The sequence below is a fragment of the Hirundo rustica genome, chromosome 7 (genome assembly GCF_015227805.2).
Source record: "Hirundo rustica isolate bHirRus1 chromosome 7, bHirRus1.pri.v3, whole genome shotgun sequence".
In the NCBI taxonomy this organism is placed as follows: domain Eukaryota; kingdom Metazoa; phylum Chordata; class Aves; order Passeriformes; family Hirundinidae; genus Hirundo; species Hirundo rustica.
In genome coordinates, this window is record NC_053456.1 from 31,844,200 (window position 1) to 31,872,091 (window position 27,892).

Genomic DNA, 27,892 nt, shown 5'->3' on the forward strand with positions numbered 1-27,892 from the left:
ACAGCTAATGCCTTGGAAGAGCTCCGGGTCAGCAAGGAACGAGCTGCCTGTGTGAGGGGGCTCCTCACAGCACTGCTCTGTCCCGTCCTGTCCCACTGTGTGCACCAAGCACTGTGGTGTGGCTGAGTCACCACCAGCACCTGTGTCATGATATGTCACAAAGGGTCACCCTTGTACACTCTGTTCCTTTTCATCCCACGGTGCCCACGGTGCACTGTGTCACAAAGGGCCCTAGGACACACCTCCATGTGCCCTGGGGGCACGCATGCACACCCCACCCCCCAAAGTGCCCCAGCTGCAAGGAAGACGTTGCCCCAGATGTCAAAGACGGCCCTACAGGAACTTTAGGAACGGCTCAAACAACGAGCAGATGCTGCCCTGCTCTCGGGCTCAGGGCAGCAGAAGGAGCCCCCAGGGCCGCCGACGCAGCTTGCAGCAGGAAGGGCACCGGGGCCTTGCACAGGAGCTGCCACGGCCTCTTTGGGACAAGCCCCGGTGGTGGGTGGCCGTCATGGGGCTGTGACACAGACACGGGGCGTGTGGCCCAGGGCACGAATGCTGCTCTGAGCCCTGGGGCCCGGGGAGCACTGAAATCAGCAGGTGTGGCAGAGTCCCTGCCAAAGGAGACCTGCCAGCCCCCGAGCCCTGCCCATGCTGGGTGCCCCTTTCCTGCCACAGAATGCTGTGCCACCCAGGGGACTTTTCTGCCAGAGGACAGCCAAAGCGCACCCACACTGCTGACTGTGCTCCTTTCTGCAGGGGGCTGTTGGCAGGAGGCACCTGGAGCAATTGGTGGCAACACTCAGTGTCTGTCAGCTGTTGCTCCTTCCTGGAATGATTTTTGCTTGGAAGTAATTATCTTGACAAGCACAAAACCACCATCCACTCACGACTTTCACAGGACAATTAGATTCTTACAGAGATCTGATCGAGTTTCCTTGTGTTCTTCTGACTGTTTTTCTTGCTTTCTGGAGAAAAAACCATCAGCCCAGCATCTGATGCCCAATACTCTGGTTGCTGCGTGCCTGCCTGTGGCCAGCAGCTCGCGTCCAACCACAGCTGGGTGCCTGCTGGGCAAGGGAATGGACAGGAATGAGCAGAGATTTTCCCTGGTGAACCTGGGAGGAAGAACCTGGGCAAGTGCAGAAGATAGGGATAACTCTGGGATGAGAGAACGTGCTCTGTGTCTCTGATGATGGTACCAGCACTGTGAAGGAACAGCCAAGACAAGTGCTGGAAGCAGACGTGTCCTACCACTTGCTGCTGTTTGAAGGACATAGAACACACTTGTTCCCATGGCTCCAGAAGGCTTGATCCAGGAACAGTGGAGGGCCATGCATTGGTAGGGAATGGCCTCCAACAGGAGCAGAGCAGAATCCTCTATCAGCAGAGCCTCAGCATGTGAGCTGGGCCATCTGTTCAGCAGACACCAAAGTGCTTACTTCCCTCCAGCCCTGAACCTCTGTTCCTCTGCACAAAATGCAGCACAGAAAAGAATGGCAGGATGGGGGCCTGTGCGCTCCAGGGCTCAGGTTTTGCCCTACTCCTGCTCCACAAAGATACAAATAAGGTGAAGAAGCTGAAATGTTTATTCATGCAAGGCAAAGCAGAGGGATGAGCTGGGGAGCAGGAGAAGGGAACAGGTAAGGTCTGAGGGCTGCAGGGAAGGACCAGTAAAGCGGGAATGGGAGGCCAGGAGCTACCCCGACCTTCCAGGCACGCTCAGGTGTGCCCAGCATCAGCTGTGCCTAGAGCTCCAGCTGGTTTCCTCTGCTCTCCAGGTGATCTCCTCTTGCATGGCATCTGTTGCTGTCCTGGTTGCTTTGATCCAGAAGATGAACTTAGTACTGCAGCTCTTTCATCCAACATGACTTGAACAATCAGGTTTGTGTTGGAGGGGCTGTCATCTGTTCTGAGGGCTTGAAGGGCTGAAACAGAACAGATCCACAGCCAGAGTGAGGAAACCACCTGAAAGGACCAGCCCTCTTGCCATGGCCTGAAGGAAGCAGGAGACAACAGGATCAGCTGGAAGGCGCTGGCCATGAATCCCCCACGGACTCCTGAAATGTCTCTGTGCTCTCCCCATGCCGCCCCTGGTCTGCACAAGGAGCAGAGCCCACTGCAGCTTCCCCTGCCAGCTCCCACTGAAACCTCGCTGCCCTCACTCACCCTCACAGATGAGCTGCAGCTCTTCCTGCTGCCCCCTCATGAGCATGCCGGCGATCCCTGGGAACACAGAGCCTGTCAGGGCCCCTGGCCGGGATCCTGCTGCCACGGGGCAGAGAGGGACCGAAACCCCGGGCTCGTTGCTCACCGATGCACCTGATGGCCGCCTCTCGCACGGGCTCCTGTGGGCTCTCCAGGTACGGCAGAGCCTGCCGCAGGTTCTCGGGTGCTTGGCTCCTGTCCTCTGCCAGCTGGAGACAGCGGCAGGGCAGGGATGGCGTGGGCCCTGCCCCTTGTCTGGGCACTCCCAGTGCCCAGCACTGCTTCCCCTGCCCGCACAGCCCTGAGACCCAGCCACCAGCTGCTGGCGCCGGGCTCTGGAGGGGGCAGAGGGCCCGGGGAGCCGTGGTGCTGCCCCGCAGCAGAGCCCAGCTGGGCCGGGGCTCCATCAGCGCCCGGCTCGGGGCCACAGGAGCCTGGAGAAGAGCCCGCGCCGCCCAGGGAAGGGAGCGGCGTGTGGGGCACAGGCCGGTGCCCCTGGGTGCAGCACCAGGCAGGGGCCACAGCTGCCGGGCCCACAGACTGGGCATTGTGGGCACGGCGCTTCTCCAGCCTGGGGCTGGGGCTTCCAGGCTGTCCTTACCACATGTTCGCCGAAGCTCCACGGGTCCTTCATCTTCAGGAGCCGCTCAAGATCCCTCCTCTTCAGGAAGCTCACAGCTCTAAGCAGCGTCTTCCGAGAGGCCTGCAGACCAGCAGAGAGCCAGAGATGGCACCGCAGGCCCGGGCACAGGACTCAGGTCCCTGTGCCAAGGCCAGGAGGAGGCTGGAGCCCATCAGGTGCCAGGGGGGAGGGAGACAGTTGGGCCCTTTCCCATGGGGACACAGGGCCCAGCAGTCCTCACCTCTGCCACATGCTGGTTCCCATCGTGGCAGTTGAAGAAGAGTGGGAGCAGGCTCTGGCTCACAAGAATCTTCAGGTGCTTTTTTCCCTTTTCCACTACCGATTCCATCACTTCTTTGTAGAGGTGAATGGAGAGCAGCTGCACCTGTCTGTTGTCCTGTCGGAAAGGAAAAAACTCAGCTCTGGATTCTCCAGGCCACCCTGTGTACAGGCCCAAAAATCCACAGGCACCACACTTCCACATCACACCCCCGTGGTTGGGGTCACAGAGCCTTACATTGTCAAAGAGCGGACGGAGTGCCTCAGCCAGTTTCGGGGCCGTGGGGCTGGATACTAGGATGTCTTTGTTCAGGAGTAGGTTGAGGAACACAGAGAGGGTCATGCTGACCACCTCTCTGTCTTCATTCCTCAGTAGCTCCATAAGGTTTGCAGACAGGCTGCACATTTTTTTGGCCTGTGTGGAACACAAGGCTGTGATGTGAATCCATGAACAACTGCTAACCACCAACACCGCTGCAGTGGTGCAACCCTACGCTGCTGGCATGGAGCCCCAAGGCTGAGGTGCTGTCCCAGGGCACCCAGGCGGCTGAAGAGCGATGCGGGAGAACTGGGAGCAGCTGCCACAGCTGCCAAAGCCCAGCCAAGCCCAAGGGGCAGCTTTCCCCAGCCCCACGCTGCCGGCACAGCTTTGGCCGCCGCCTCCTTCTCACCAGCGAGGGCTCGTTGCTGAGCATGACGAGGCCTCTGAGCACCAGGCGACGCATCTCCCTGGACTCGCTCGGCAGGTGCCGCATCATGATCTCCAGGATGCTGTCACCCCATTCACTGAAGTCCAGGCAGTCGAGGACCTGAAAGGCACAGGGCAGTGACAGGGGTGCCCAGCTGGCAGGAGCTCGGATCTGCACAGGGCAGTTCCGCACGGGCACCGACCGTCCCAGGCAGCTGTGGCTACGAGAGGGCAGAGACGTGGGAGGCAGCTCAGCAAGGCAGCGCTGGCCACCGGGCTCACCTCCACAAGGAACGCCATAGCAGGCAGTTCCCAGTGTGGTTCCTCCCTGCTGAGCAGCCTGAGCAGGCGGAGTGCAATGCAGGAACAAAGGTCTCTGGAGACACGGCGCATCTGTCTGGCAGGGGGAAAGAGGCACCATCAACCCTGAGATGGCTGGGCAAACCTTTCCCTGGACTGACTCACAGAGGTGTGGTGTTTTCCCCAGCAACCCATGGGCACTTCGGGATGCGGCTGTTCTTGAGCACACTTCTCTCCCTCCCATCCTTTTCCAGTCTGCTCGTCCATCTCTCTGTGACAAGGCCCTCTCACCCACGACCATGGGGACTGTGTGGGGCACCCTGGGCACTCATGACAGAGGCAGCAGGGAGAATGAGGCCTCACCTGGCCAGCAGACCCACTGCATAGTGGTGGGTGTCAGCACAGAGCAGCGTGTCCCAGCCACATTTGCGTTCCATTGCCACCAGTAAATCCAGACACTGCAGACGGTAGAACAGTGCCTTCAAAGTGTTCACTGCAAACCTGTGTGCAGAGCAAAGCCCAGGTGATGCTGGGAGCCCAGGCCTCAGCCCTGGGGACGTGGGAGTGACAGGAGGACTGGTGTGGGGCACCTGTTGAGGCTAGTGGGAAGGTTTTGTTCCTCCTGACATCTTCTCCAGAAAGTATTGATATCCTCTGTTATCTGCTCTGTACTGATGAAAACTTGGAAGAGCAGAGCCACGACGAGATGAGGGGAATATTCAATAAATGGCTCTGGACACCAGGGCAGGCGGAGAACCTCCCAAACCGTCCTGGTTCCCTGCAAAGGATAACCCACTCAGAGACAGAGCACCGAGGGGCAGGGCCCGAGCGTGCAAGGGAGAGGCCAGGGGAGACACAGGGAGCAGCTGCCCCGGTGCCCCCGAACCTCGCCCCTAACCCAGGTGTCAGCCCAGCGCCTGAGGCAGGGAGATGCAGTGGGGGAGAGGATGGAGAGGATGGAAAGGCGCTGGGGAGGCAACCTGGGTGCAAGCAAAGGCCAGTTCCAGAAACTCACAGCCAGGGCAAATACATCCTTATTGTCCCCATCAGAGGTGTACATTTTGTGCAGTGGCCAGTCCTCCATCACACAGAGCAGTGTTGGCAGCACCTTGTCCAGTGTTGATCCTGATGAGGCTATGGTCTTCCACATGATTGCAGCACCTCTGCAGGACCAGAGGTGTGCCAGGGGCGTCTCAGCCAGAGCACCATGGCCGAGGCAGCCACAGGGGCCCAGATGACAGAGCCACAGTGCCCTGAGCAGTAGGGAGGGAGCATGGCAGGAGGCTTAGGGGCTAACAAGCCTGGGCTGGGAAAAGGAGGGTCCAGTGGCTCCTGGAACTCTCTGCCTGTCTAGCAGATCCCATTGGACTAGCTGTACAGGGTGATGGGCCCTACAGGCTGGCTAGACATGAGCCCTCAAGGCAGGTGGGTCCTGTACCTGTCACATGATGGGGCACAGCGCAGAAGGGTCACTGCAACGTCATTGGGGTGTGCATCAGTCAGCCTCAGGATGTCCATGAAGAGCCTGTCGTCTGGAGGCACATCGGACATGAACCTCTGGTGCATGTTCCTAACAAAGCCTGGCACCTGGAGAAGGCATAGGCAGAATTGGAGAGCTGCCAGAGGGAGCAACTTCCCCAGCTTCCCCTGAGAAGTGCTTCCCTTCCCACCACACTGGACTGAACTCAAAAGCTGAGGAGGCCCAGTGAAACTGGCTTGAGGTGCCACCAATTCCTGGGGACACCCAGCCCTGGCCACAGGCTGCTTACTTGACTCGGACTGGAGACAACTCTCTCCCCAAAAAGATCCAGGCTGGGAGCAGAAGCTATGCTCGGAGTGTGCGTGGGGTCAGGCTCTGCCACACCCGTGGTCAATCTGGTGATCATCTCTCGACACCAAGTGCCTGTGATGTTTGTGCACATCTGCAAAAGAAGGAACAATAGAGAAGAGAAGGATGATCCATTGAGTGCTCCAACAGTGACACTCAGCTGAGAAGGTGGGGATGGCTCTCAGTACCTGGCCTATAGAGTGCCAGCAGCTATGGGCAGAGTTCTGCTGTTGTGTCTGGTTCCTCCTTGCATCTGGCAGAGAGCAAGAAATGCCAGAGCTGAAGAGCGGCAGGAGTCACCAGAGAACACAGCCCAGCCCCGCACTCCCCAGGCAGCAACAGCTCCAAGGCTGGAGCACAGCTGCCAGGGGGTCCAGTCCCAGCCCCTCTTCTGTCCTATCCATGAGCATGTCGGATGGGATGGGACGGGACGGGATGGGATGGGGCCAGGCTGGCTGCAGGTACCAGCCCTGTGGCCCAGCTCTGCCACTCACCCTTCTGCAGCAGCTGGAACTGCTCCATTTCATTGCGTTGCTGTGGTGGGGCACCACAAGTGAATTTTCCCACATTCTTGGGTAGGCTGGAGGATCTCTCTGCCATGTCAATGTCAGGATTGATGGCTAATTGCGTGAAAGATGTCTGGGAAAATCTCTGGGTCAGTAAATGCAGCCTTGAAGGGACCTACAATAGAGAAGCCTTGGGAAGGCTACAGGACAGAAAGTCCTGCAGTCTGCTCTCAAGGCCTCCTGGCACAGTGATGGGAGACATTTTTAAAGGCGCTGGGTCACCAAGTCCCACAGACAGGTCTTGAGGACACCTGCAAAAGAGAAAGCATGGGAAGGCTATGGGTCACAGAGTCCCTCAGTCTGGCCTCGAGGTCACCTGCAGAGCTAATGCCTTGGAAGAGCTCTGGGTCAGCAAAGGACGAGCTGCCTGTGTGGGGGCTCCTCACGGCGCTGCTCTGTCCCACTGTGTGCACCAAGCACTGTGGTGTGGCTGTGCCACCGCCAGCACCTGTGTCACAATGACGTGTCACAAAGAGTCACCCTTGTGATACTCCATCCTTTTACGTTCCACGGTGCCCATGCTGCACTGTTCTCTGTGCCTACTCCACCAGCTTTTGAAGGGTTTCAATTTCCTCTAGATATTAACCAAGTGTTGCTGATAGTCCTAGCCTATTTAGCTTTTCAGAGATAAGGTGAGGTTGACTTGGATCACTGCACAGACAGCTACCCCAGAGACTGGGAATATTGGCAAGGGACCTGACACTGCCCCACAGAATAGGGATGCTGGCCCACCACCTGACCCTGCCCTGCAGCCCACCTCAGAAATGAACCACCCGGACTGGGTGGGGGTTCTGCTGAAGGAGATGGGCAGGATGCTGAGGGAGCACATTTCCCCAGTGGTAGCCTCATTAGCCCCAGCTGGTGGGAAACCCTCCCCCTGCCCTGGAGAGGGAGAGTCTGATGGTGCAGCAGCAGAACCCACAGACATTACAACCGTCCAGGTTCCAGCTGAACCACAGGGGCAGCCACAGCCAGCAGCAGTGGCCCCTGTGGAAACAAAGAAATACAAGTTGAAATCAGAGCACCCAGGCAACAAGGATAAGAAAGGAGGGCCCTCACAACCCGGGGAGGAGTCAGAGGTTGAGATCATCACTGAGTCCCTGACATATGAAAGTCTCCGTAATCTGCAAAAAGATCTTGCATGATGGGGACGTGAGGCTTATACAACCTGGTTACTTCGGGTCTGGGACCTTATAGGTACAGGCATGCAACTAGATAGTGGTGAGGCAAGGAATTTGGGACCCTTGACCCAGGACTCAGGTGTGAATCACGTATTTGTAAGGGAGCCAGGGCCCCTTTCTCTCTGGGAGAGGCTTTTGATGAGTGCATGGGAGAGGTTTGTCCACAGAGACAGAATGCAGGAGCACCATCATAGAATGTGCTGGAAGACCCTTGAGGAGGGGATCCAACAGCTGAGAGAAGTGGCAGTATTGGAGGTACTCTTTGGGAGGGGTGGACAGCATGATAATGACCCCGACAAAGTCAGGTGCACAGGGCAAATGCTGTGGAATCTGGCAGCTCTAGGACCATCTCAATACGCCACATTCTTTGCAACAATTAATCCTGATAACAACCGAGAGACAGTGGGTTCTGTAGCCAACAAGCTCCAAAATTACAAGAGTATGATCAGTGGCCCAATGCAGGCTCAGGTCTCTGCCGTGGCTAAGGAACTCAGAGAGGAGATGAGGGAGATGAGGGAGGAGATGAGGAGGAACAGTTCCCATGTGGCACCGGTGCGAGTTACAGGCCCCAGAGTCAGAGTTCAATGTCATCCAGCTAGAGAGAGAGGGTACACCCCACAAGCTGACCTGTGATTCTTTCTGCCATGGGATGTAGAAATATGCCTCTTGCTGCTGCTGACTCCAGGATGGTGTAGATGAATGTAGACGAGAGATCTCTGAAGTTGGGTTTTAGAAGATGAGGTTTATTGTAAGGGATGTGGAGGCCTTGCTCTGAGCTGCCAGGCTGCAGCTCGTGGCAAGGCCTAGGAAGGTGGGGGAAGGGAGAAGTAGGGAGAGGAAATTCCAAGAGAGGAAAGTCCTCAGGGAAGGGTGCAAGCAAAGAGAGCGTCCAGCCCCCCTGGGACCCCTTATCAGGGGTCTTCAAGGTGGGCTGTAACAGGGTTGTGCCAATGGGGTTACAGATACCTGATACTTCAGGGGAGGGGTACAGGTGTGGGATGAACCATACATTGAGGGTTGTTTTCCTAGGCATCCAGCAGCTAGGACATCTCAAACATCAAAACTTACTTTCAATTCTATCTCAGTTACAGGTTTCACATTCTCAGAATCTAAGCAATCATATTTATAGGGCTTTCTGGCTTCATCCTTCCCAACATCTCCCCCGTTCTTATTAACAACTAAAACGCTAGATACTGTCTTACTCATTACTTTTTGCACACACTGAAGTATGCAGGGAACCGCTACTAAAACTACAATTACTACTATTAAAACAATCAAACCTATCTTACAAAGTTCCTTTAGCCAAGGTGCAAAGCTCATACCATCAAAAAAATTGTCTAGTCAAGATGGGTCATCTATTGTAATTTGGCCAGCTAAATCGCTCAATTCTTGCAATTGTTTGTGAATGGAAACAGTGATCGGATAAATTCATGCAGCACAAACCTTCAAAATCTTTTGGAAAAGGTACTCAAACTAAACAGGTTTTTCAGGGCTTCTGTCAGATAGACAGATGGTATCAGAGCCTACAGACTTGGCTAAAACAACTCAGACATTCATCTTTGGTTAACTTAGGTAAAGCTTCACTACAAAAACTAAAACAAAAGAACAAAAGTAACATGCAAATAATAAAACTTCAGTCTTTTCTTGGGCTGTTCTTGGCGGATCATCTTCTCTTGATGATTCTGCGCAGCTCAGGTCTGGGTGCTTGCTTCTTGGTTTGCAGAAGTACTGGCTGATGTGGGGGTCTCAGCGGGCTTAGATGCGTGGTACAGCTTCACATTCTTCACTGGAACCCACTTGAGTCCTCTTTCTGTGGAGGCAAATGCAAACCTCTTCCCCGATGTTACAGGATTATATGGTCTTTCTAACTGTCTTGATTTTAAATTTTTAATTGAAACTGGGGGGTGTACTTTCAGTTTTACCTTTTTAGTGTTCAAGAAATGTCTGTAAATGTGAGGGTGAGGCTCTTTTGCAGAGCTGTTCAGAAAATTATAAACATACTGAGTTTTCTTCAGTCTCTTTTGAGGTGTAGCTTGGGCTTTCCCCCTTTTCACTTGACTTAAAATGCGTTTTAGGGTTTGGTGTGTTCTTTCTAGGGTATTTTTTAGCAGTTCTTTAAAATATGGAGAGCAGATGCCACTGTCCTTTATCACTTTTCGCAATTCTTTCATGTCTTGAGATGGGATAGGTGTCCATGTTCTGGGACCTCTGGCTTGCTGGCTGAATATCACAGGCATGGCTAAAGGATTTAGGTTTTCTTTGCAAATTTCTCGTGTGACTTCATGCCAGTCTGTCAGTTGAAGGTCATCAGAACATTTCTGGGGACCTTCCAAAATCGGGATTGGTGGTGGTGGATCCTTAGATTTGAGAGAGTTGGCAGCTGCAAGGGCAAAACAGTTCTCTGTCTGTCGTGTATTTGTTAAAGTGGCTGCCACATTCCATTCTCCCCCGTCTCGTTGCATGGTTTGTGTGCGAAGATGTGGTCCAGTCATACAAGATGCTGTAGAATGCTGTTGTTGTTGGGCTGCATACAGACTCTCTGGCAGGTGAAGGGCGGCTGGAGGCTGCTGTGGGGATGGCGCGGGAGGCTGAGAAGGTGCAGGAACTGCAGCAGGGACCGCAGCTCTGGCCTCAGGAGGGAACACTAGGACATCTGCAGGCACAGGAGACCCCGGGGCCGTGGCAGGGATCTCAGGAGTGTCACTGTGCGGCGGGGACGAGTCGTGCTGGGACGGCGCTGCCAGCCTGGCGATGGCCGCGGCCCTCGGCGTGGCCCCAGCAGGAGCGGGAGGGCTGGCTGGGGCTCGCTGCGGAGCAGGGACTGGGCTCGCATGGCCATCCGCCGTCTGTGCTGTGGCACTCAGCCGCTGGTAGCTCGCAGGCTGGGCCGGGGCACACCGCGGAGCGGGGACAGGGCGCGCATGGTCAGCCGCCGTCTGTGCTGTGGCACTCAGGCGCTGGTAGCTCGCAGGCTGGGCCAGGGCACGCCGCGGAGCGGGGACAGGGCGTGCATGGTCAGCCGCCGTCTGTGCTGTGGGAGTGAGCTGCTCGTAGCTTGCGGGCAGGGCCGGGGCACGCCGCGGAGCCGGGACTGGAACGGGCTGTAGCATCCGCCGCGGTGCGGGGCTGGGGCACTGTGGCAGAACACGCGGCGGGGTAGTGGGCATCTCCGCGTTACTGTGCGCAAGGGGAACTGCAGGGACAGCTGGTACCGGCGCCGGTGGCACCGCGGGCGCCGACACCGCTGCAGCAGGCACCGCCGGCTCATAGAAGGGCGGCGGCGGCGAGGCAGCGACGGGCACGGGCGGGAGCGGTGGCACCGCCAGCGCCGCGTCGGCTGCTGCGAGGGGACTCTGTGCTGCTTGCAAGACTGTGGCCGCTTGGTTGTGAAGGAGACCGGCAACGGCGGCAACCACAGCCGCAAAAGCCATGGCAGGCGGAGCGGCGGGACCCGCGGGGGGGAGGGGGGGTAGAGCCGGGGCCGTGTGGTATGGAGGGTGCGGGGCTGCCGCCGTGCCGGCAGCGAGAAGCGCCGCAGGGATGCTGTCAGTGGGCGGGCTCGAAGGGGCAGAGACGGGGACAGGGCCCGGCACACCGGAGTGGGGGGAGGGAGCCCCGGTAACAGGAATTCCAGCCGTGAACGGGACCGAGGGCGCGGTGGGAGGGGCCGCAGGGTCCGGTGGGGGCGGTGGGGCCGAGGGAACGGGTGCCACGGCCACGAGGGTGGGGAATGGGGCCGCGGCGCTCGGAGGGGCCGCGGAAACTGAAACCACGTGGCGCGGGGGAGGGGAGGGGAGCGGGCTCCGCTGCACACCGGCGGCCACGCGGAGGGGATCTACGGGAGCGGCGGGACTAGATGTCGTGGCTGCAGCGGCATTTTTTGTAGCAAAGATCTCAACGAGGGCCCTACAAGCTGGAACGAGCTCAGCAACAGCAAAATTCTTTCGTGAAATATCATTAAAGAGTCTATTTCCAACTGAGTCCCAAAAGTCTCTGGTAAAGACGGCTGAACGGTCAGCATTGGGAAAGTTAACTACAGTCCATTCTAAAAGGTCTTTCAGCTCTTGCTTATGTAAAGTACTGTTGTTGCAGCGTAAAAGATGCTTAAGTTTCTTATAGAGATATCTATCAAGGGTAGAACGGGATAGACCCATATTGTTAACACTAGTGTAGCTCACCTCAATGTCACAGAAGCAGGTCCTCACTCGAGATCCGACGTGGGGGTTGGCCAGACACTCCAGTCGGCTCTCAGGACACTGCACGGGGTCCCCTTCAGAGCCACGGCTCCAGGCGCTGCTCAGGAACAGCTCTTCCGTGCTCGGGACTCCAACCTCCCCTCGGCGCTTCAGTGCGGGCAGCGCAAAGCAGTGCCTACACGCGCTCAACGCACGTGGCAACGTACCACGGCAAAACTCCCTCCGTGAGCCGCAGTGGCCGCCGCTCAGCAGCAGCCGTCTGTGCTTGAGGGATGCCCGGCAAAACCTTCTCAGAGCTCAGAGTGTCCACTACTGAGTAACGGTCCTCGTGCTCAAGGTTTTGCCCTCGGCAACTTTAAAGAGCTCCAGCTTCACACTGCTCAGCAGCGATTTGCTGTGCTCGCGACACCTATTAGCGTACCACTAGTAATTTAGTTACCGTCCATGATGAAGTCTCTCACAGCTTGAAAGGCTGGGTCCTGCATCTTCCACATTGGGCGCCAATTTGTAGAAATATGCCTCTTGCTGCTGCTGACTCCAGGACGGTGTAGATGAATGTAGACGAGAGATCTCTGAAGTTGGGTTTTAGAAGATGAGGTTTATTGTAAGGGATGTGGGGGCCTTGCTCTGAGCTGCCAGGCTGCAGCTCGTGGCAAGGCCTAGGAAGGTGGGGGAAGGGCGAAGTAGGGAGAGGAAATTCCAAGAGAGGAAAGTCCTCAGGGAAGGGTGCAAGCAAAGAGAGCGTCCAGCCCCCCTGGGACCCCTTATCAGGGGTCTTCAAGGTGGGCTGGAACAGGACTTGGGCCAATGGGGTTACAGATACCTGATACTTCAGGGGAGGGGTACAGGTGTGGGATGAACCATACATTGAGGGTTGTTTTCCTAGGCATCCAGCAGCTAGGACATCTCAAACATCAAAACTTACTTTCAATTCTATCTCAGTTACAGGTTTCACATTCTCAGAATCTAAGCAATCATATTTATAGGGCTTTCTGGCTTCATCCTTCCCAACAATGGGGAAGACATGGGAAGGTGGGATGGAAAACTCACTTCTGCCCTGGCAGCATGGGTGCGTGAGCTCAAGGAGAGAAACACTCGCTGAGGGGGTCCCACTAAGATGAAGGTAGCCTCAGCCTCCCATGACCAAGCTGCCAGGTATTATAGAAGTGAGAATGATATGTCAGATCCCTGTGAAGGAACCTCTACCATGTATGCTCAGGAAGGGAATAATGACCATTGCTAGAGGAGCCCTGCCTCTAGCCAGGGAGAGGCACAGGAAAACTGAGTCTTTTGGACAGTGTGGCTCCGATGGCCTGGCACATCAGAGCCACAGGAATATAAAGTTTGGTTGATACTGGTTTGCAGTGTACCCTGATGCCATCGAAACACATGGGGGCAGAACCTATTTCCATTGCCGGGGTGACGGGGGGATCACAGGAATTGACTCTGTTGGAAGCTGAGGTGACCCTGACCAGGAAAGAGTGGCAGAAACATCCAGTTGTGACTGGCCTGGGGCCCTGCGTATTCTGAGCACAGACTTCCTCTGGAACGACTGTTACAAAGACTCTAAGGGATTCAGGTGGGCTTTTGGAATAGCAGCTGTGGAGGCAGAGGGCATTAAGAAATTGAATAGCTTGCCTGGACTGTCGGAGAACCCATCTGCAGTAGGACTCCTAAAGGCAGAAGAGCAACGAGGTCCAGTTGCCACCTTGACAGTGCACCGCTGACAGTATCGGACAAATCGAGATGCCGTGATCCCCATCCACAAGATGATTTGTGAGCTGGAGACCCAAGGGGTGGTCAGCAAAACCCACTCACCCTTCAACAGCCCCATCTGGCCTGTGCGCAAGTCTGACGGAGAATAGAGATTGACTGTGGACTACCGTGCCTTGAACGAAGTGACTCCACCGTTGAGTGCTGCTGTGCCGGACATGCTGGAACTCCAGTACGAGCTGGAGTCCAAGGCAGCAAAATGGTACGCCACAATTGACATTGCTAATGCATTTTTCTCCATTCCTCTGGCTGCAGAATGCAGGCCTCAGTTTGCTTTCACCTGGAGGGGCGTGCAGTACACCTGGAACCGACTGCCCCAGGGGTAGAAACACAGCCCCACCATCTGCCATGGACTGATCCAGGCTGCACTGGAAAAGGGTGAGGCTCCGGAGCACCTACAGTACATCGATGACATCATTGTGTGGGGGAACACGGCAATGGAAGTGTTTGAGAAAGGAGAGAAGATCATCCAAATTCTCCTGGAAGCCGGTTTTGCCATCAAGCAGAGCAAAGTCAAGGGACCTGCCCGAGAGATCCAGTTCCTGGGAGTAAAGTGGCAAAATGGACGGCGGCAGATTCCCACTGAGGTCATCAATAAGATCACTGCAATGTCCCCACCAACCAGCAAAAAGGAAACACGAGCTTTCCTAGGTGCCATAGGTTTCTGGAGAATGCACATTCCTGAGTACAGCCAGATTGTGAGCCCTCTCTACCTGGTCACCCGCAAGAAGAACGATTTCCACTGGGGCCCTGAACAGCAACAAGCCTTTGTTCAGATCAAGCAGGAGATCGCTCATGCAGTAGCCCTTGGCTCAGTCAGGATGGGACCAGAGGTGAAGAACGTGCTCTACTCAGCAGCCGGGAACAATGGCCTGTCCTGGAGCCTTTGGCAGAAGGTGCCTGGGGAGACTCGGGGCCAGCCACTGGGATTCTGGAGCCGAAGCTACAGAGGATCCGAAGCCAACTACACTCCAACAGAGAAGGAAATCTTGGCCGCCTATGAAGGAGTTCAAGCTGCCTCAGAGGTGATTGGCACAGAAGCACAACTCCTGCTGGCACCTCGACTACCGGTGCTGGGGTGGATGTTTGAAGGAAAGGTTCCCTCCACCCATCATGCCACTGACGCCACGTGGAGCAAATGGATTGCCCTCATCACTCAGCGCACCCGCATTGGAAACCCAAATCGCCCTGGGATTTTGGAGATAATTACAAACTGGCCGGAAGGTGAAAACTTTGGTCTCACGGATGAAGAGGAACAGGAGCAAGTGACACGTGCTGAAGAAGCTCCACCATACAACCAATTGCCAGCAGAGGAGACTCATTATGCCCTTTTCACTGATGGTTCCTGCCGCATCATAGGGGTGAACCGGAAGTGGAAAGCAGCCGTATGGAGCCCCACACGACAGGTTGCACAAGCCACTGAAGGAGAAGGTGGGTCAAGCCAACTTGCTGAACTCAAAGCCCTGGACATTGCTGAAAGAGAGAAGTGGCCAAAGCTCTACCTCTACACTGATTCATGGATGGTGGCCAATGCTCTGTGGGGCTGGCTGGACAGGTGGAAAAAGGCCAACTGGCAGCGTAGGGGAAAGCCAATCTGGGCTGGAGATGAGTGGAAAGACATTGCCACTCAGGTAGAGAAGCTACCTGTGAAAGTCTGTCATGTAGGTGCCCATGTCCCCAAGAGCTGGGCTAATGAGGAGCACCGAAACAGTGAGCAGGTAGATTAAGCTGCAAAGGTAGAGGTGTCAAAGATAGACTTAGATTGGCAACACAAGGGAGAGTTGTTTCTAGCTCGATGAGCCCATGATGCCTCAGGTCATCAGGGCAGAGATACCACCTATAAGTGGGCACGAGACTGAGGGGTGGATCTAACCATGGACAGTATTTCTCAGGTTATCCATGACTGTGAGACGTGTGCTGCCATCAAGCAGGCCAAGCGGGTGAAGCCACTATGGTATGGCGGGCGATGGTCCAAGTATAAGTACGGGGAAGCCTGGCAGGTTGACTACATCACCCTTCCCCAAACCCGCCAAGGCAAGCGCTATGTGCTGACCATGGTGGAAGCCACCACTGGATGGTTGGAGACCTATCCTGTGCCTCATGTTACTGCTCGGAACACCATCCTGGGCCTTGAAAAGCAAATCCTGTGGAGACATGGTACCCCTGAGAGAATTGAGTCTGACAATGGGACTCATTTCAAGAACAGCCTTATAAACACCTGGGCTAGGGAACGTGGCATTGAGTGGGTGTACCATATTCCTTATCATGCGCCAGCAGCCAAGAGAGCTGAACGGTGCAATGGCCTGCTTAAAACCACTTTGAAGGCACTGGGTGAGGGAACTTTCAAGAACCGGAAGATTAATTTAGAAAGGCCACCTGGTTAGTGAACACTCGCCCAATCTGAGCTCTTGAGAACAAGAGATGGAGATAAAGTTCCAGTGGTACACATGAGAGTTATGCTGGGAAAAACTGTTTGGATTAATTCTGCCTCCAGCAAAGACAATCCCACCTGTGGTGTTGTTTTTGCTCAGGGACCTGGTTGCACATGGTGGGTGATGCAAAAGGATGGAGGGACCTGATGCATACCTCAAGGGGACCTTGTTTCACGGTGAACACTGTGACTGTGTCTGTATCCATATCCACATCTATATATGTATATTATTTAAAGGTTTAAATTCAATGTAAGGTGTTGGTATGGGAAAAAATCCGGGGTGGATAATGTTGGGGGTTAGGTTTGTTCCTTTTTGTCTTAAAGAATTTTTCTCCATGAGTTACTAGGAGACAAAGTGCTGGTGCTTAGATGGTGCTTGACCCACACTAAAGACATGGCCGGGAGGGAGAAGATCACACAAAGTTTGCGGGAAGGAAAAGGACAGGCCTGGGGTAGCTGAGGGTTCTTCCTGCTCTCGGCATTGGAGAGGACGATCGGGCTGCTGCTTGCTGCAGGAGGAGTCCACTGTCAACAGAAAGTCCGGTCCTGGGAATTCTACCATCATCCATCATCTGCTCGGGTGCGCAGGAATTCGGAGCCCTCTTTGCCTGCCCTGCCGGAGCTGGGCCAGCCCTGTCCTGTCGTCACGGCTTCTTCAGCACTGCTCACTTTACCGGGACATTCCCCCCTGCCTGCCGGGACATTCCCCCCTGCCTACCGGGACATTCCCCCTTGCCTGCTGGGAACACCCCAACGTTCCAGCCACCACCCCTGGTGTCTCCACTGTTCCAGCTTGGTGCTCTCAGGGGCCCAAGGGATCAGACTGCCCCAGACTTTCTGAATCAAAGGCCCTCGAGGTTCTTAGTTCTGTTTATTATTAATGCTGTAGTTTTTGTTGTTTGTTTGTCTTGTTATATTTACTAGTAAAGAACTGCTACTCCTTTCCCCATAGCTCTGCTTGAAAAGCCTCTTTAATCTTCTAAATTATAATAACTTGGAGGGAAGGGATTGGAATTCCCCATTCCTAGAGATGCCTCGCCCCTCCCTAGCAGATACCTGCCTTTCAAACCGAGACATATGCAATAAAGTATTAATGCGTTAGTAAGTCATTTGCAAATTAACTAATGATCCAAGCACACAAAGGATCATTGAGGTGTGCAAAGAGTCAAAGTACAGCAGCATAGCTCCAGTGGAGTTGTGTAAATGCAAATTACCTTGAGACATGGGCCATCATTTTATCTGAGGTGGCTAAGATGAGAATTTGAAAAGACACTCTACTGCCTTGTTCCTGTAACAAGACAACTGTTATCACTAATTTCTCAATAATAATACATTAACTTGGAACTGCTAGACAGGTACAGTGATCACTGGGCTGCTATCTAACTGCAGGTATCTTATTTAACGGGAACTAGGCCTGTGTTGGCTGCAGGGTGTATTGAAAAATGTTAAAAACCATGTTTTGACTGTTGCCATTGTGTTTCTTACACGCATCAAGGTGCAGCTACTGTGAGATCAGTGGAAGTTGTTAATTAAACCACAAATATCAGTTTTTCATCTTTTCCATCTCCTTTATTACTATTCTCTTTAGGTTAAAAAATTCTCTACTGGCAAGCCAGGGAAACTCACTAATTTGGAGTTTTCCTGAAGTGTTCACAAGCACTAACATTTACTTCTCACTGTTTGTTTTATCAACAAAACATACTTGTGTGTCCCTTTATTGTGACACAAAATATTACTGTCACCCCACTCATGCAGGTGAGTATGACTGGTAATCAGAAAAAATGTAACACTGAGATAATATCAGATTAATTATACAGGAAAAGAAACTCCAGCTCTGAGAATTTTCCTAACCTGAGGACAAGATGTCACCATTTTCTACAGCAATGTGGCACCTATAAAATTTAAAATATTTATTTCTGGTATATAGAAATTTCTGTTGGAAATCAGTTTTCTGGTGATAGAATATAGTCTGTGACTAAATAATTTTCCTTGCTTGTGGTTACAAAATTTTTTGACTCCAGGTGCCACTTGAGGTGCGAATGTGAAAGTTGTGTAAATGTAACATTTTTCAATTTAGCACATAATTGTGGAGTATAAACATATACTATGAAATGTTTTGTGGTGAATTGAATGAATTTTATCAAAGACACCCTAGGAAAAAAAAAACCAAACAAAAACCCCAAACCTACAACAGAATTTCTGTTGATTAAGAGGTATTTTATTCCAAAATTCTAAATATCAGAATCAAATCAATACTTACATTTTTCGGTTTACCCAATCATAGTATTTTGAAGTTGTATATATACATAGAAAAATACAACCTAATAAAAACACTCAAATTTGCATTAGGATGAAAAGAATGAGTTAAAAAGCAAACCATAGCTTTAACAGCTATATATTTCATATCAGTACAAAATTACTGTGCCACAATACCCACCTCTTTGCACAATTTATAATTTAATACAAAATAAGGTGACTTCAAATGTATATTGCTCTCCTTAAATGTACCGAAGACCTTTGAAACAAGTTCATAGTAACTGAAAATATTCTCATTTATGCTGCAAGTATTTATTGCATGACAAAGAAACATAAAAATGCTCGTTAGTATGTTAATTTTCTGCTTGTGCAAATAATGCTCTACTGATTTAATGCACAAGCAAACACACCAAAAAAAAAAAAAAAAAAAAAAAAAGGCAAAAAATTCCATTACGAAGAAATAAAATGTTACATTTTCAGCATATTTGTCTCATAGCAAATACAGGTTTCCTTCATGGACTAGAAAAGCAAAACCTGTAAAAGTTTTTTGGAGATATAAATGCTACACAAAATCTTCCATTACTTTGCAAGAACCAAGGGTCAAGTTATTCACCTTAAATGCAGCATATCTGGAGAAAGTCATTGAATGAAAGGTTAGATTCCCTGTGCTATGTTAAAATTCTACACATTGGGAAAAAACAGACCTAAATACCACAATCACATGAAACAGTAGTAGTACTACAGACTCAACCTCATTATTGTATAGCCTCTAGTTAAATTTTCCACAATGCACTTAAAGAAGGTGGTACCAGCTCTCAAGCACTCAGGAGTTAGTAATGGATACACTTTAGAATATACATCAAGCTCCACCCAATGTGGGCGATCAAAGACTTCCAATAGCATTAATTCATCACCTCCAGTGAGCACGCTGGCTCTGTCATGTCCTCACAAAAAAGGAAACACCACAGCCCTTCGCAGGCCAGCAAAACGGGGCAGAGGACTTGGCAGTGAACCGGGTCAGACCATGTCATATTGCACATGGGGGTTTGAGGCTAAAGATTCAGTACCAAAGAGTTCAGGTCCCACTCACACCCCCGGGAGTTACCAGAGCTCAGCAATAACCACAATCCCAGCTGTGGCATCTGGCTGTGACAGGGGCCACTGCCAGCCGAGTAGTAACAGCTCTGCACTTCTCAGAAACAAACCAAAATCATCTCTGCTGTAAGGCTCATCTGGGCCCTGCCATTACCCTTTTTTTTTTTTTTTTTCCTTTGATAAAATACTTTTTGTCCCAACTCATTAACTGCCAGCAGCATTGAACACAAAGGGTCACGTTTTTCTGGACCAAAGACAAAATCTGCCTTGGTTTTCACCAGTTTAATGCTGCTCTGTGACTCTTTGGGAGGGTGTAGGAAAAAATACTGCAGGGCTCTGTCAGGGTAACCAACAACAAACCCAAATGCTGCAAAAATCTAAGTGCAGCATGATTGCTTCAGATCACCAAGAGCATGCTGATTATAGCTGAAGTGTTTTCAAAATACACTTTAAGACTATTTAAGTGTGGACAAAAGTTGAGAAACAATTAAATATTTAATACCTTTGCTTGGAATAAATGTTTTATAAAGAAAGAGCAGATGTATTAAACTTTAGAAAGCTTCCACAAGCATTATGTGAATTAGAGATCAGTGTGAATATCAAGATTTAAAACAGAAAAAACCCTGATAACTTGGCAAACAATGTTGGCAAACTTCCTCAAAAATTTCAATTTACGTTGATAAATATAGCCCATGTTTGACTTTACAGCGTGCTTAAACAAAAGCTATTTCCACCATTTCATAGTTTCTTGAAAGAAATGTAAACCTATAATTTAGGTTCCATGCTTTACATTTTCTAAATATTGTCAAGTATAGTAGTTAATATGCATTCTGTAATATAAATCACATTTCAATATTGATCATGAGATGCTGCATTAATTGCAAAATGGAGTACTTAAATAATTTCATATCTCATTATAAAAGATATAGCTCTTTTAAAATGTTATTGTCTAAATAATTATGTAGCTGTTTATTTTATATTCATAAAAAAACCTGCTCCTGAAACATAGCTCTCAAAAGAAGACTAATTCTCTGTTACTGCACTTGTATTTTTTAAATGCTTCCAGTATGCATCTTACACATATCAATTATGACTCAAAGGCATTAATTTCATTCTAAAATACCTTTTCTAGAGTTTCTTTAAGAGCTTTAACATCATTCTACAGTACTTGATGTAAGGATACCTCAATGTAGGTCACTATGAAATTTATACTGACACAAGTACATATATAATCTGGAATCTTATTGCTGAATCTAAAACACACTATCAGAAGTTTCCTGCACCCCCATTCAGGAAAATTTCCAGTTTGGAATCTCCCTGAAACACAAATGTTACTTTAAATTGAATTTGAGGTGCTACATCTAGGCTCACTAAGTAACCTGTATGCTCCATTTATATATGCTACTGTGGTCTTTTTAACCAAACTGGAAGTTAATGGACATGGAAGAAGCAACTATTTGCTTTCACTCTCCAGCAGAAGGCAAGAAATAAAAATCACTCAAATAAGCCTTTCTTTATGTAACTTCAAAAATGGAAGATACTTTCCACAGCTATAGTAGTTGTACCAATAAAATGTACCTTCTTAATCTGAAAATCAGCAAAACAAGAGTTTCCAGTTGCCACAGTAAAATTAGGATGCAGTTAGCACTGACATTAGCAATGCTATGTTATCCTGTCCATGTGAGCAGGAGGGATCTTGACTGTGCTCTTTTTAAATACGTTTTTTCATCTCCTCATAATGCCTACACATGCAAGTAGTCTAATAAATTTCAAGTCACCATGGAGTGTACATGTATTGAAAGCACACATGTAAGAATTAGTGCTATAATCTGTCTGGCAGTCTCTTAAACCTCTTACCCTACTGAGATTAAGACCAGGTAAAAACAATCTCCTTGCACATAGATAATTAGCTGACAAAGCACGAGAACCACAAGCCCATGTAAGTAACTGAAAATGCTGTTCTATCAAAGTCACATTTTGAGGCCAGGATCAAAGCCTGACTCCTGATTCTCTACTACATTACTAGTAACAATACTAAAAACAAAGACAAAAATAAAACATTGGCCACACTGAAGACCTTCAAAGTTCAGTGAAAGTGGAATTATGCCCCATACCCTTTCATGTAAACTAATTTTATCTAAACAAACTGTCTAAACCCAAGCCCTGTAAATGGATAAATATGCAAGCCTATATCTGGTGAACATACTGGCCCCCCAGACCCTGTGCTGTCTCCCTTAAGGACTCAGATGCCATCATGGATCAGCAAGTAAGAATGGACTCAACGAAAGCCATTGGTGGATCTTAAGTTTCTGAAAGGATGCAGAAATAAGAGTTGAAACAAACTGCTCATTTCAGAAAATTCTGAGTTTAGCGGGCACTGCTGTATTTATGGGGGAGATGCAGCTATGAACAAAAACCCCAAGGCACAAAAGCAAACCAGAGTTTTTGCCCTTTTAAGAGCTTGTCTACATAGAAATGTCACTGGCGTAAGTACAATAGAAGTCTTCCTTTGTGTACCTGGCTGCATACAGGGAGTTTATACTGTAACTTATTCCCTTTTTGGAAAAGAGAATTAAACACATCTCATAGAAGGCACCTTAGTAGTGGTTTAAGTATGTCCACTCTAGGATCTGTGCAACCGATGGTTGTAAGCTGAACAACCTCTTGCTCTGCAGTTACTTGTCTACCGAAATGCATAGACAATGCTCTTGTGTCAATCAGTGTGGGAAGCTTCCTTTTACTATACCAATGGGGAGGGAAATAAGCTGAGAGTGATGTAAACCCATGGCTTTAAACCACTGACCTTTTGGTATGTTCAAAAAACAACAATGAATCAAAATACTTAGTGTCTTTTCTGGTAATGAAATGCATTGAATGTAATGAAATGTCTTGTGCAATGAAATGCCTTGTGCAATGAAACATGCAGTGACTGAAACAATGAACGAATCAAGTGAAACAAGCCAATGAAACAATGAATGAGTGAAATGAAACAAGCCAGATCAACCTTTCCTTTCCAAACCCTTGTGCACTGCCAGCTCTTCCCTGCTTCATTTGACTCACTGTTCTCTGAGGGCAGGAGGTGAGGGAGATGTGAGTGTGGCTAAAATACAGGTGTAATCCAGATCCATGGATGTGGCTGGCAGAGAGCCTAGTCTAAACAGCCCCTGTGTCACTCCATCGTGCGCCTGGGCATGGCCAAGCAGGGAAAGTGAGGAATTAACAGCTCCCCTACTGAACAGGTTCCACTCTCTTCCTTCCTGATGTACAGCCTTCGCTTCAAACCCTGCAGAGTTTTGACCTGTGGACATCAAGGGTTTTCTCAGACATGTCTGTTGGCAGCCACTGCCCAGCATCTTGTCCCTGGCAGTGCATGAATGTATCCATGCTGTCAAGAACTCCATGGAACACCTGGATCCTGCGCTGAGAAAATGTGCAGCAGAGTCTTGGAATCTTGCCCTGAATCTTTTCCCCAAGTCCCACAGAATGTACATCAGCCCCAGATTTCTATCACTCACTTGGTGTTTGTAGGCTCAATCCCTACAATAAGAGACCTGCAGAATAGTATTTGTAAGGTCTAGAAGGAAACCACAAGACAGATGACTGAGTAGGCAGGGGAACAGGTGTGCAGAACAGGTATCAGATGTGAATGATTCCACTGAATATTTCCTATTTCTTTAGTAAGAGGAAAAAATCATCATCAGAGCTAAAGATGATTAGGTAAAGAACATTCTTCAGTACTGTAAAACAAGCTACATTCTTACATTCTTTTTTTTTCTTTTTCTTCTTTTTTTTTTTTGTGCAACTGACTTGCAAGAGCTAGGCAATGAAATGTAGTGTACTCCAACAAAAACCAACCATGTAATCCAGCCAGTACCTCTGGAGGCTGCTGGCTCCAAGAGCAAATGCAGAATCTGTGTAGCAATTAATGGAGAGTCAGTAGATGAACCAGAAAAGATGACTTTTCCTGTACCCCAGTAAGCAAAATGCCAGCACTGCTCTTACTTGAGTTTATCACACTTGAGGGTCAGTGCAGGTGCGTTAGTGGCAGGTGGGAACGCCGTTAATACAGGAGGGAGGATTGAAGTGTGTTGCCCTTGTTTTGCACCTGCTGATGCCTCCCAAGACCAGCAGCTCTGCAGTGGTGAGTGTTTGTTCATGAAGGGGGAAGCCAATATTTGTAACCAAGATGTAGGCAAGTGCACGTTTCAGAATGTCTTACAGATAAAACTCTGCTTAAGCTTCTGATGTTCCTTCCCCGTTCTCATGCGGTTGCAGTTGTTCTCTTTCTTGTTCTTCCTGAGGTGGCCTCACACGTTTGAAAAAGCCGATCTGTGATTCAGAGAACAATTAAGAAATTGCATTGTGATTTGCAAAACACATACATATCCTTCCTCCTTCCTTCATGATCAGGTCTTAACCGATTAAGAGCTGTCTTTTCACTCCTACCCTCTTCCCTTATTTGTGATCTCCAAAGATAGTAAATAGTTGAAAAATTAAATGGTGTTCAGCGCTATCACGGACATGCTCTTTCATTCAGCGTCTTCCTGACAAAGCTGAAAAGCTTTTACGGTTATTCCAAAACCTGAAATGATTCAGGTGATTAGGGGACCAAGGCACTTCTACAAAGTGCTGGTGCTATATGAAATAACACATCGCAGGCAGAGAAAAGCAAACGATACAAAAACACCCAGACACAGCACTTACCCTGTACATGACAAACACCAGAACAGCCAGGAGCAGTAACCCTGCTAGGACAGCCAAAATTATAACCCACACTGGCACAGGCATGGGCTGTGGTTGAATGCCCCATGTAATATTTGTAGCAACCTGAGAGAAAAACACAATAGATCACACTTTGCACCACCGTGATGTGCTGACTTCATCCACGCAGTTTAAACTTTATCCTTTATCCTATCATGATTATAATCTTAACCCAGTATAAATTACTTTTTCTCTCCAGAATGGATCAAAAGCCATAGTTTCTTGGTGACATAAAGACTTCACTGACCCAAATTTAATAGGATTTTGAAATTAAATTATAATAGGGGGTTGGGGATTGTTTTGCCTGGGTTTGCTTTTTTGAAATCAGTGATAACATGGCAACATGCCTTTTGTAATTCTTAATGATTTTCAGTAAAACTGTAGGAATCTGGAAATATTTTGGAATTAGAGAAAAATAATTAAGAGCTTTTCCTTCCCCCCCCCTCCCCCCCTTAAAAGGCAGTGCTCTTTGAAACAAAAAAACAAGTCCACAAGGCTTGGGAGAGAAAAAACCCAGTTAATAACAGGCATTAGAAACCATATTCAAAAATAAGTTAATCATAATCCTTTTCTACCTTTTCCTTAAGATCCCTTAATCCTATAATGTTCACCAAGAAACTTTCAATTTGCCAGCCCAAACAAGTAGCCTATATCTTCCTTCCTGTTTGCACCCTGTCTCCTTCCCCCTTGAAACCCCCTGAGGCACAGAAGGTCTTTTTGTTCCACCCTCACAGAGTGCTTCATATAATATAATGAAAGTTCCTTATTCAAGCTGTAAGTGCTACTACAGTTGAAACCAAATTTCAATTAAAATATTTCTCTAACAACAATGGCATTAACAAGAACGTGAAGACTGTTCACCATCATTTTTTAAATATTCAGTTAAGTCTTTCAAGCCACAAATATTGTCAACTGCAGTACCCTCAACTGCACAACTGAAATAAATACATGAAACAAATAGCTCATAAAATTAAAATTATACCAAGCCATAAAAACGTTGCACAACAAAAACAGTCTCTGCACTCATTTTGAAGTGATTGTATATGGTAACTCAAGCTGGATGCAAATGACTTACTACTGTAGAGTTGTGAATGTCTTCAAAGGAAAGGTTCTTATATGGGAACTCTATAACACTGAAAGAAGCAGATGATTTGAGAGAGTAGGAATGATTCTGATTTTCTTTCTGCGTAAGAAAAACAAAATTAGTATTGCTTGTGGGTACAAAAATCACTTTTAGTGTTTCAGGAGCAGTGACAGAATATTCACAGTCACTCACATTCATGAAGGTTTGGGTCCAAAGGCGTGATTTTAGATACAATATTGCACTCTTTCCCCTTTCCAGGTGGCCAACTTGACAGACAATCTTTAAACAGTCAGCAGTTCCACAGCCCTGTGTATAAAAACAGGAAGGATATTCTAAGTGTGAAAATATTTGAAAAGTCCCCAATGGCATTACTTTACCCATATACCTACACTGGCAAAGCACCATAAACTATTAAAATACATTAAATAACCTCCAGTATTGGATAATTACTTATAGTTGGCAGTTACAAAGACAGCGATACGGTAACACGCTTATTTCCTATTAAAGGTTATTACCAATCATGTTTGGAAAGGAAAAATCTTCCTTACATTTGTGTTTAAGGACTTATAAGAGCACAGGATTGCAGGTGTGTTGTCAACACCTCAGTGCTGAGAGCTCACCAGGGTGTGCACGTCCCCCTCCGCGGCAGCTAAATCCCTTCGGCTGATGCGGTGGCCACGATGGTCTTCCCTGCCAAGTGTCTCGTTCCTGTCATCATCCTTGGAAGCAGAGATCTAGGACACACCAAGGGAGCCCAGACAACGCTTTAGTTAATTGCAGACTTCAAGCTAAAGGTCATGAAAATACGTAACTGCAAGTTTCTCTCTTTCTGTCCTAGCTATTCTTCAGACCCTGGCTGAAATAAGTAAATCATTGCAAACTGGAGAGCAGAAGCACAGGAACTTTGCATTTAAAATATATTTATATATTCACTGAAGTTGCTCTTTGGTTATCAAAGATACACAAGTGTTCTTTCTTGTTCTATACACCGAATATCTTCCCTCAGTCCTTTTTTTGCACAAATTCTTCTTGAACTAACCTACTTTTACTGACTATACTGACTTTTATTGCTTGTTCTAAACTCTCCTAGAAATCAACTCTCTACACTCAATAAAACTTGCTGGAGTTTATCGGGTGTTTCTTTGCCTAGTCCAGCCCAGGAAAAAGGAGTTTCTTCTGCTCTGTAAACGCCATGTTTTGCTAGCAGTGACAGCTAACCCTTATTGTCCTTTATGACCTTTGGATGAATTTATCCAATTGGATAAATGGATAAATGTAATATTAAAAAAAAAATACAATTTTCTTCCAAGAAACAAACCCCAGAAAATTTAGATAAACAGTCCAGAGGCATCTGGTATGTTTTAGATTTTAGTTGATGAGCACATTCATTATAATTCTATTGCTTTTGACTTAGAACTCATACAGAACAGCCTTGAAGTAAAAAAAAAAAAAAAAAAAAAAAAAAAAAAAAAAAAGGAAGAAAAGCCCACAATAAAAAGAAACAAGACAAACTGATCTTTAAGTCTTTGAGCTGACAAGTCTGAGCTGCTGTTTACCTTTTATTTCAGCTGCTATATACATTGACATATACTGTGGAAAAGTGTAGACTAATTCATCAGGCACAGATGAGAAACTGTCTCAGTTTGTCACACTCTCAGGGATTTGTCTATTTTGAGTATTTACAAAACAACCAAACACACTTCATGCCACTTAAAGGGAAAGTCCTCCTTACCTTAATTTTGAGTGGGTTGATTTCCATGTCAGAAGTGCAGTTCATGGGACCATCAATTTCGTACTGCATAATGTACAACAGTGTGTTGTTTTTATATTTGTAAGGCCACTGCAGCGTCATCATCACCTTGCTGAATGCACTTGGACCATTGTTTCTCAGCTGATTATGAAAATAAAATTTACAGATATAAAAAAATTAATGCTACTTTCTCTGTTAATGTGCATACAGTTGTTACTTTGTATGTGAGCCACAAATGTGATACTGCCACTACTCCCACCCCCAAACACTTATGGCAACAGCATCAAAACTTTACCCAAAAGTGGTAAAACTTTTAACTATTATTATTCACACAGCTCTCTCGGTAAACAATCTAGATTAAATCTGTGATAATTCTTTTAAGGAAATTTTAAATACTTAAAATTTTGTCACAGCAAAACACTTCGGAGTTGTGATTCAGAACAGATAGAGTATGACCATGAGCCATTTCCTGAGCTCACATAACTTCAAATGTTTTATCTAGATTTCAAAAGGCAATAAAATAAAGTATGTGTAGCTATGTGGGTAATTAACCCCTGCTACAGTAATCGCAGGCATTCCAACCCTTCTTGGATATACCAGTTACTGGCTCAGCATTAAAAAAATAAAATCTCTGCTTACATGTAAGACAAAAGAAAAAAAAAAAAATCATAATTTACTCCAGAGAAAAGCCACACCAAAAGATTTCTTTTCATTTATCACAGCACCATGTCACTGAAATCAGCAGTAATTCCACACCTCATAGATATGCTGAACTAGAGGCCCAATGTCATCTTCTGTTTCGGGATTCTCCTTCGGCTGCCAGTTTGCAATGGGAAGGAAAATGTGGTCAGGGGACGACACACTAAACAGCAGA

At 48.5% G+C, this 27,892-nt stretch overlaps 2 protein-coding genes across 6 annotated transcripts in view; both read right to left on the reverse strand.

Moving 5' to 3' along the window:
• Nucleotides 1-450: 450 nt before the first annotated feature.
• On the reverse strand, nucleotides 451-6,738 carry LOC120755138 (uncharacterized). Of its 4 annotated transcripts, XM_040069770.2 has the most exons (15): nucleotides 6,420-6,738; nucleotides 6,114-6,178; nucleotides 5,867-6,019; nucleotides 5,536-5,684; nucleotides 5,113-5,260; nucleotides 4,688-4,875; nucleotides 4,461-4,598; nucleotides 4,080-4,194; nucleotides 3,781-3,918; nucleotides 3,348-3,524; nucleotides 3,072-3,227; nucleotides 2,810-2,911; nucleotides 2,315-2,417; nucleotides 2,170-2,226; nucleotides 451-1,928 (listed from the first exon to the last, which is right to left on the reverse strand). In XM_040069770.2, exons 1-15 carry the CDS (start codon nucleotides 6,523-6,525, stop codon nucleotides 1,723-1,725), a joined length of 2,001 nt encoding a protein of 666 aa, XP_039925704.1. In that variant the 5' UTR covers nucleotides 6,526-6,738; the 3' UTR covers nucleotides 451-1,722. The 4 variants fall into 4 exon arrangements, with proteins under 4 accessions (XP_039925704.1, XP_039925705.1, XP_039925706.1 ...); XM_040069771.2 differs by lacking the exon at nucleotides 6,114-6,178; XM_040069772.2 differs by lacking the exon at nucleotides 3,348-3,524.
• Nucleotides 6,739-12,422: 5,684 nt separating this feature from the next.
• Nucleotides 12,423-27,892, reverse strand: part of ITGAV (integrin subunit alpha V) — a 51,670-nt gene continuing 36,200 nt past the window's right edge. The window contains exons 24-31 of one of the 2 annotated variants that reach the window (XM_058421253.1): nucleotides 27,775-27,880; nucleotides 27,001-27,159; nucleotides 25,889-26,002; nucleotides 25,461-25,574; nucleotides 25,260-25,367; nucleotides 24,128-24,250; nucleotides 23,643-23,752; nucleotides 12,423-12,440 (exon numbers count right to left, since the gene is read on the reverse strand). In XM_058421253.1, the coding sequence (XP_058277236.1) occupies nucleotides 23,657-23,752; nucleotides 24,128-24,250; nucleotides 25,260-25,367; nucleotides 25,461-25,574; nucleotides 25,889-26,002; nucleotides 27,001-27,159; nucleotides 27,775-27,880 (820 nt within the window). In that variant the 3' untranslated portion in view covers nucleotides 12,423-12,440; nucleotides 23,643-23,656. Of the gene's footprint in view, nucleotides 12,441-18,268; nucleotides 23,753-24,127; nucleotides 24,251-25,259; nucleotides 25,368-25,460; nucleotides 25,575-25,888; nucleotides 26,003-27,000; nucleotides 27,160-27,774; nucleotides 27,881-27,892 lie in introns of those variants that run through there. The other variant, XM_040069291.2, reaches the window with a different exon arrangement.

Excerpts from the sequence above, each read along its gene's own strand:
- LOC120755138 (XM_040069770.2), bottom strand. The coding sequence starts at position 6,525 with ATGGCAGAGAGATCCTCCAGCCTACCCAAGAATGTGGGAAAATTCACT. Across the intron at positions 5,261-5,535 it reads TGTGCCCCATCATGTGACAG|AGGTGCTGCAATCATGTGGA; the intron begins GTACAGGACCCA and ends CTGGTCCTGCAG. Across the intron at positions 2,912-3,071 it reads GGAACCAGCATGTGGCAGAG|GCCTCTCGGAAGACGCTGCT; the intron begins GTGAGGACTGCT and ends GCTGGTCTGCAG.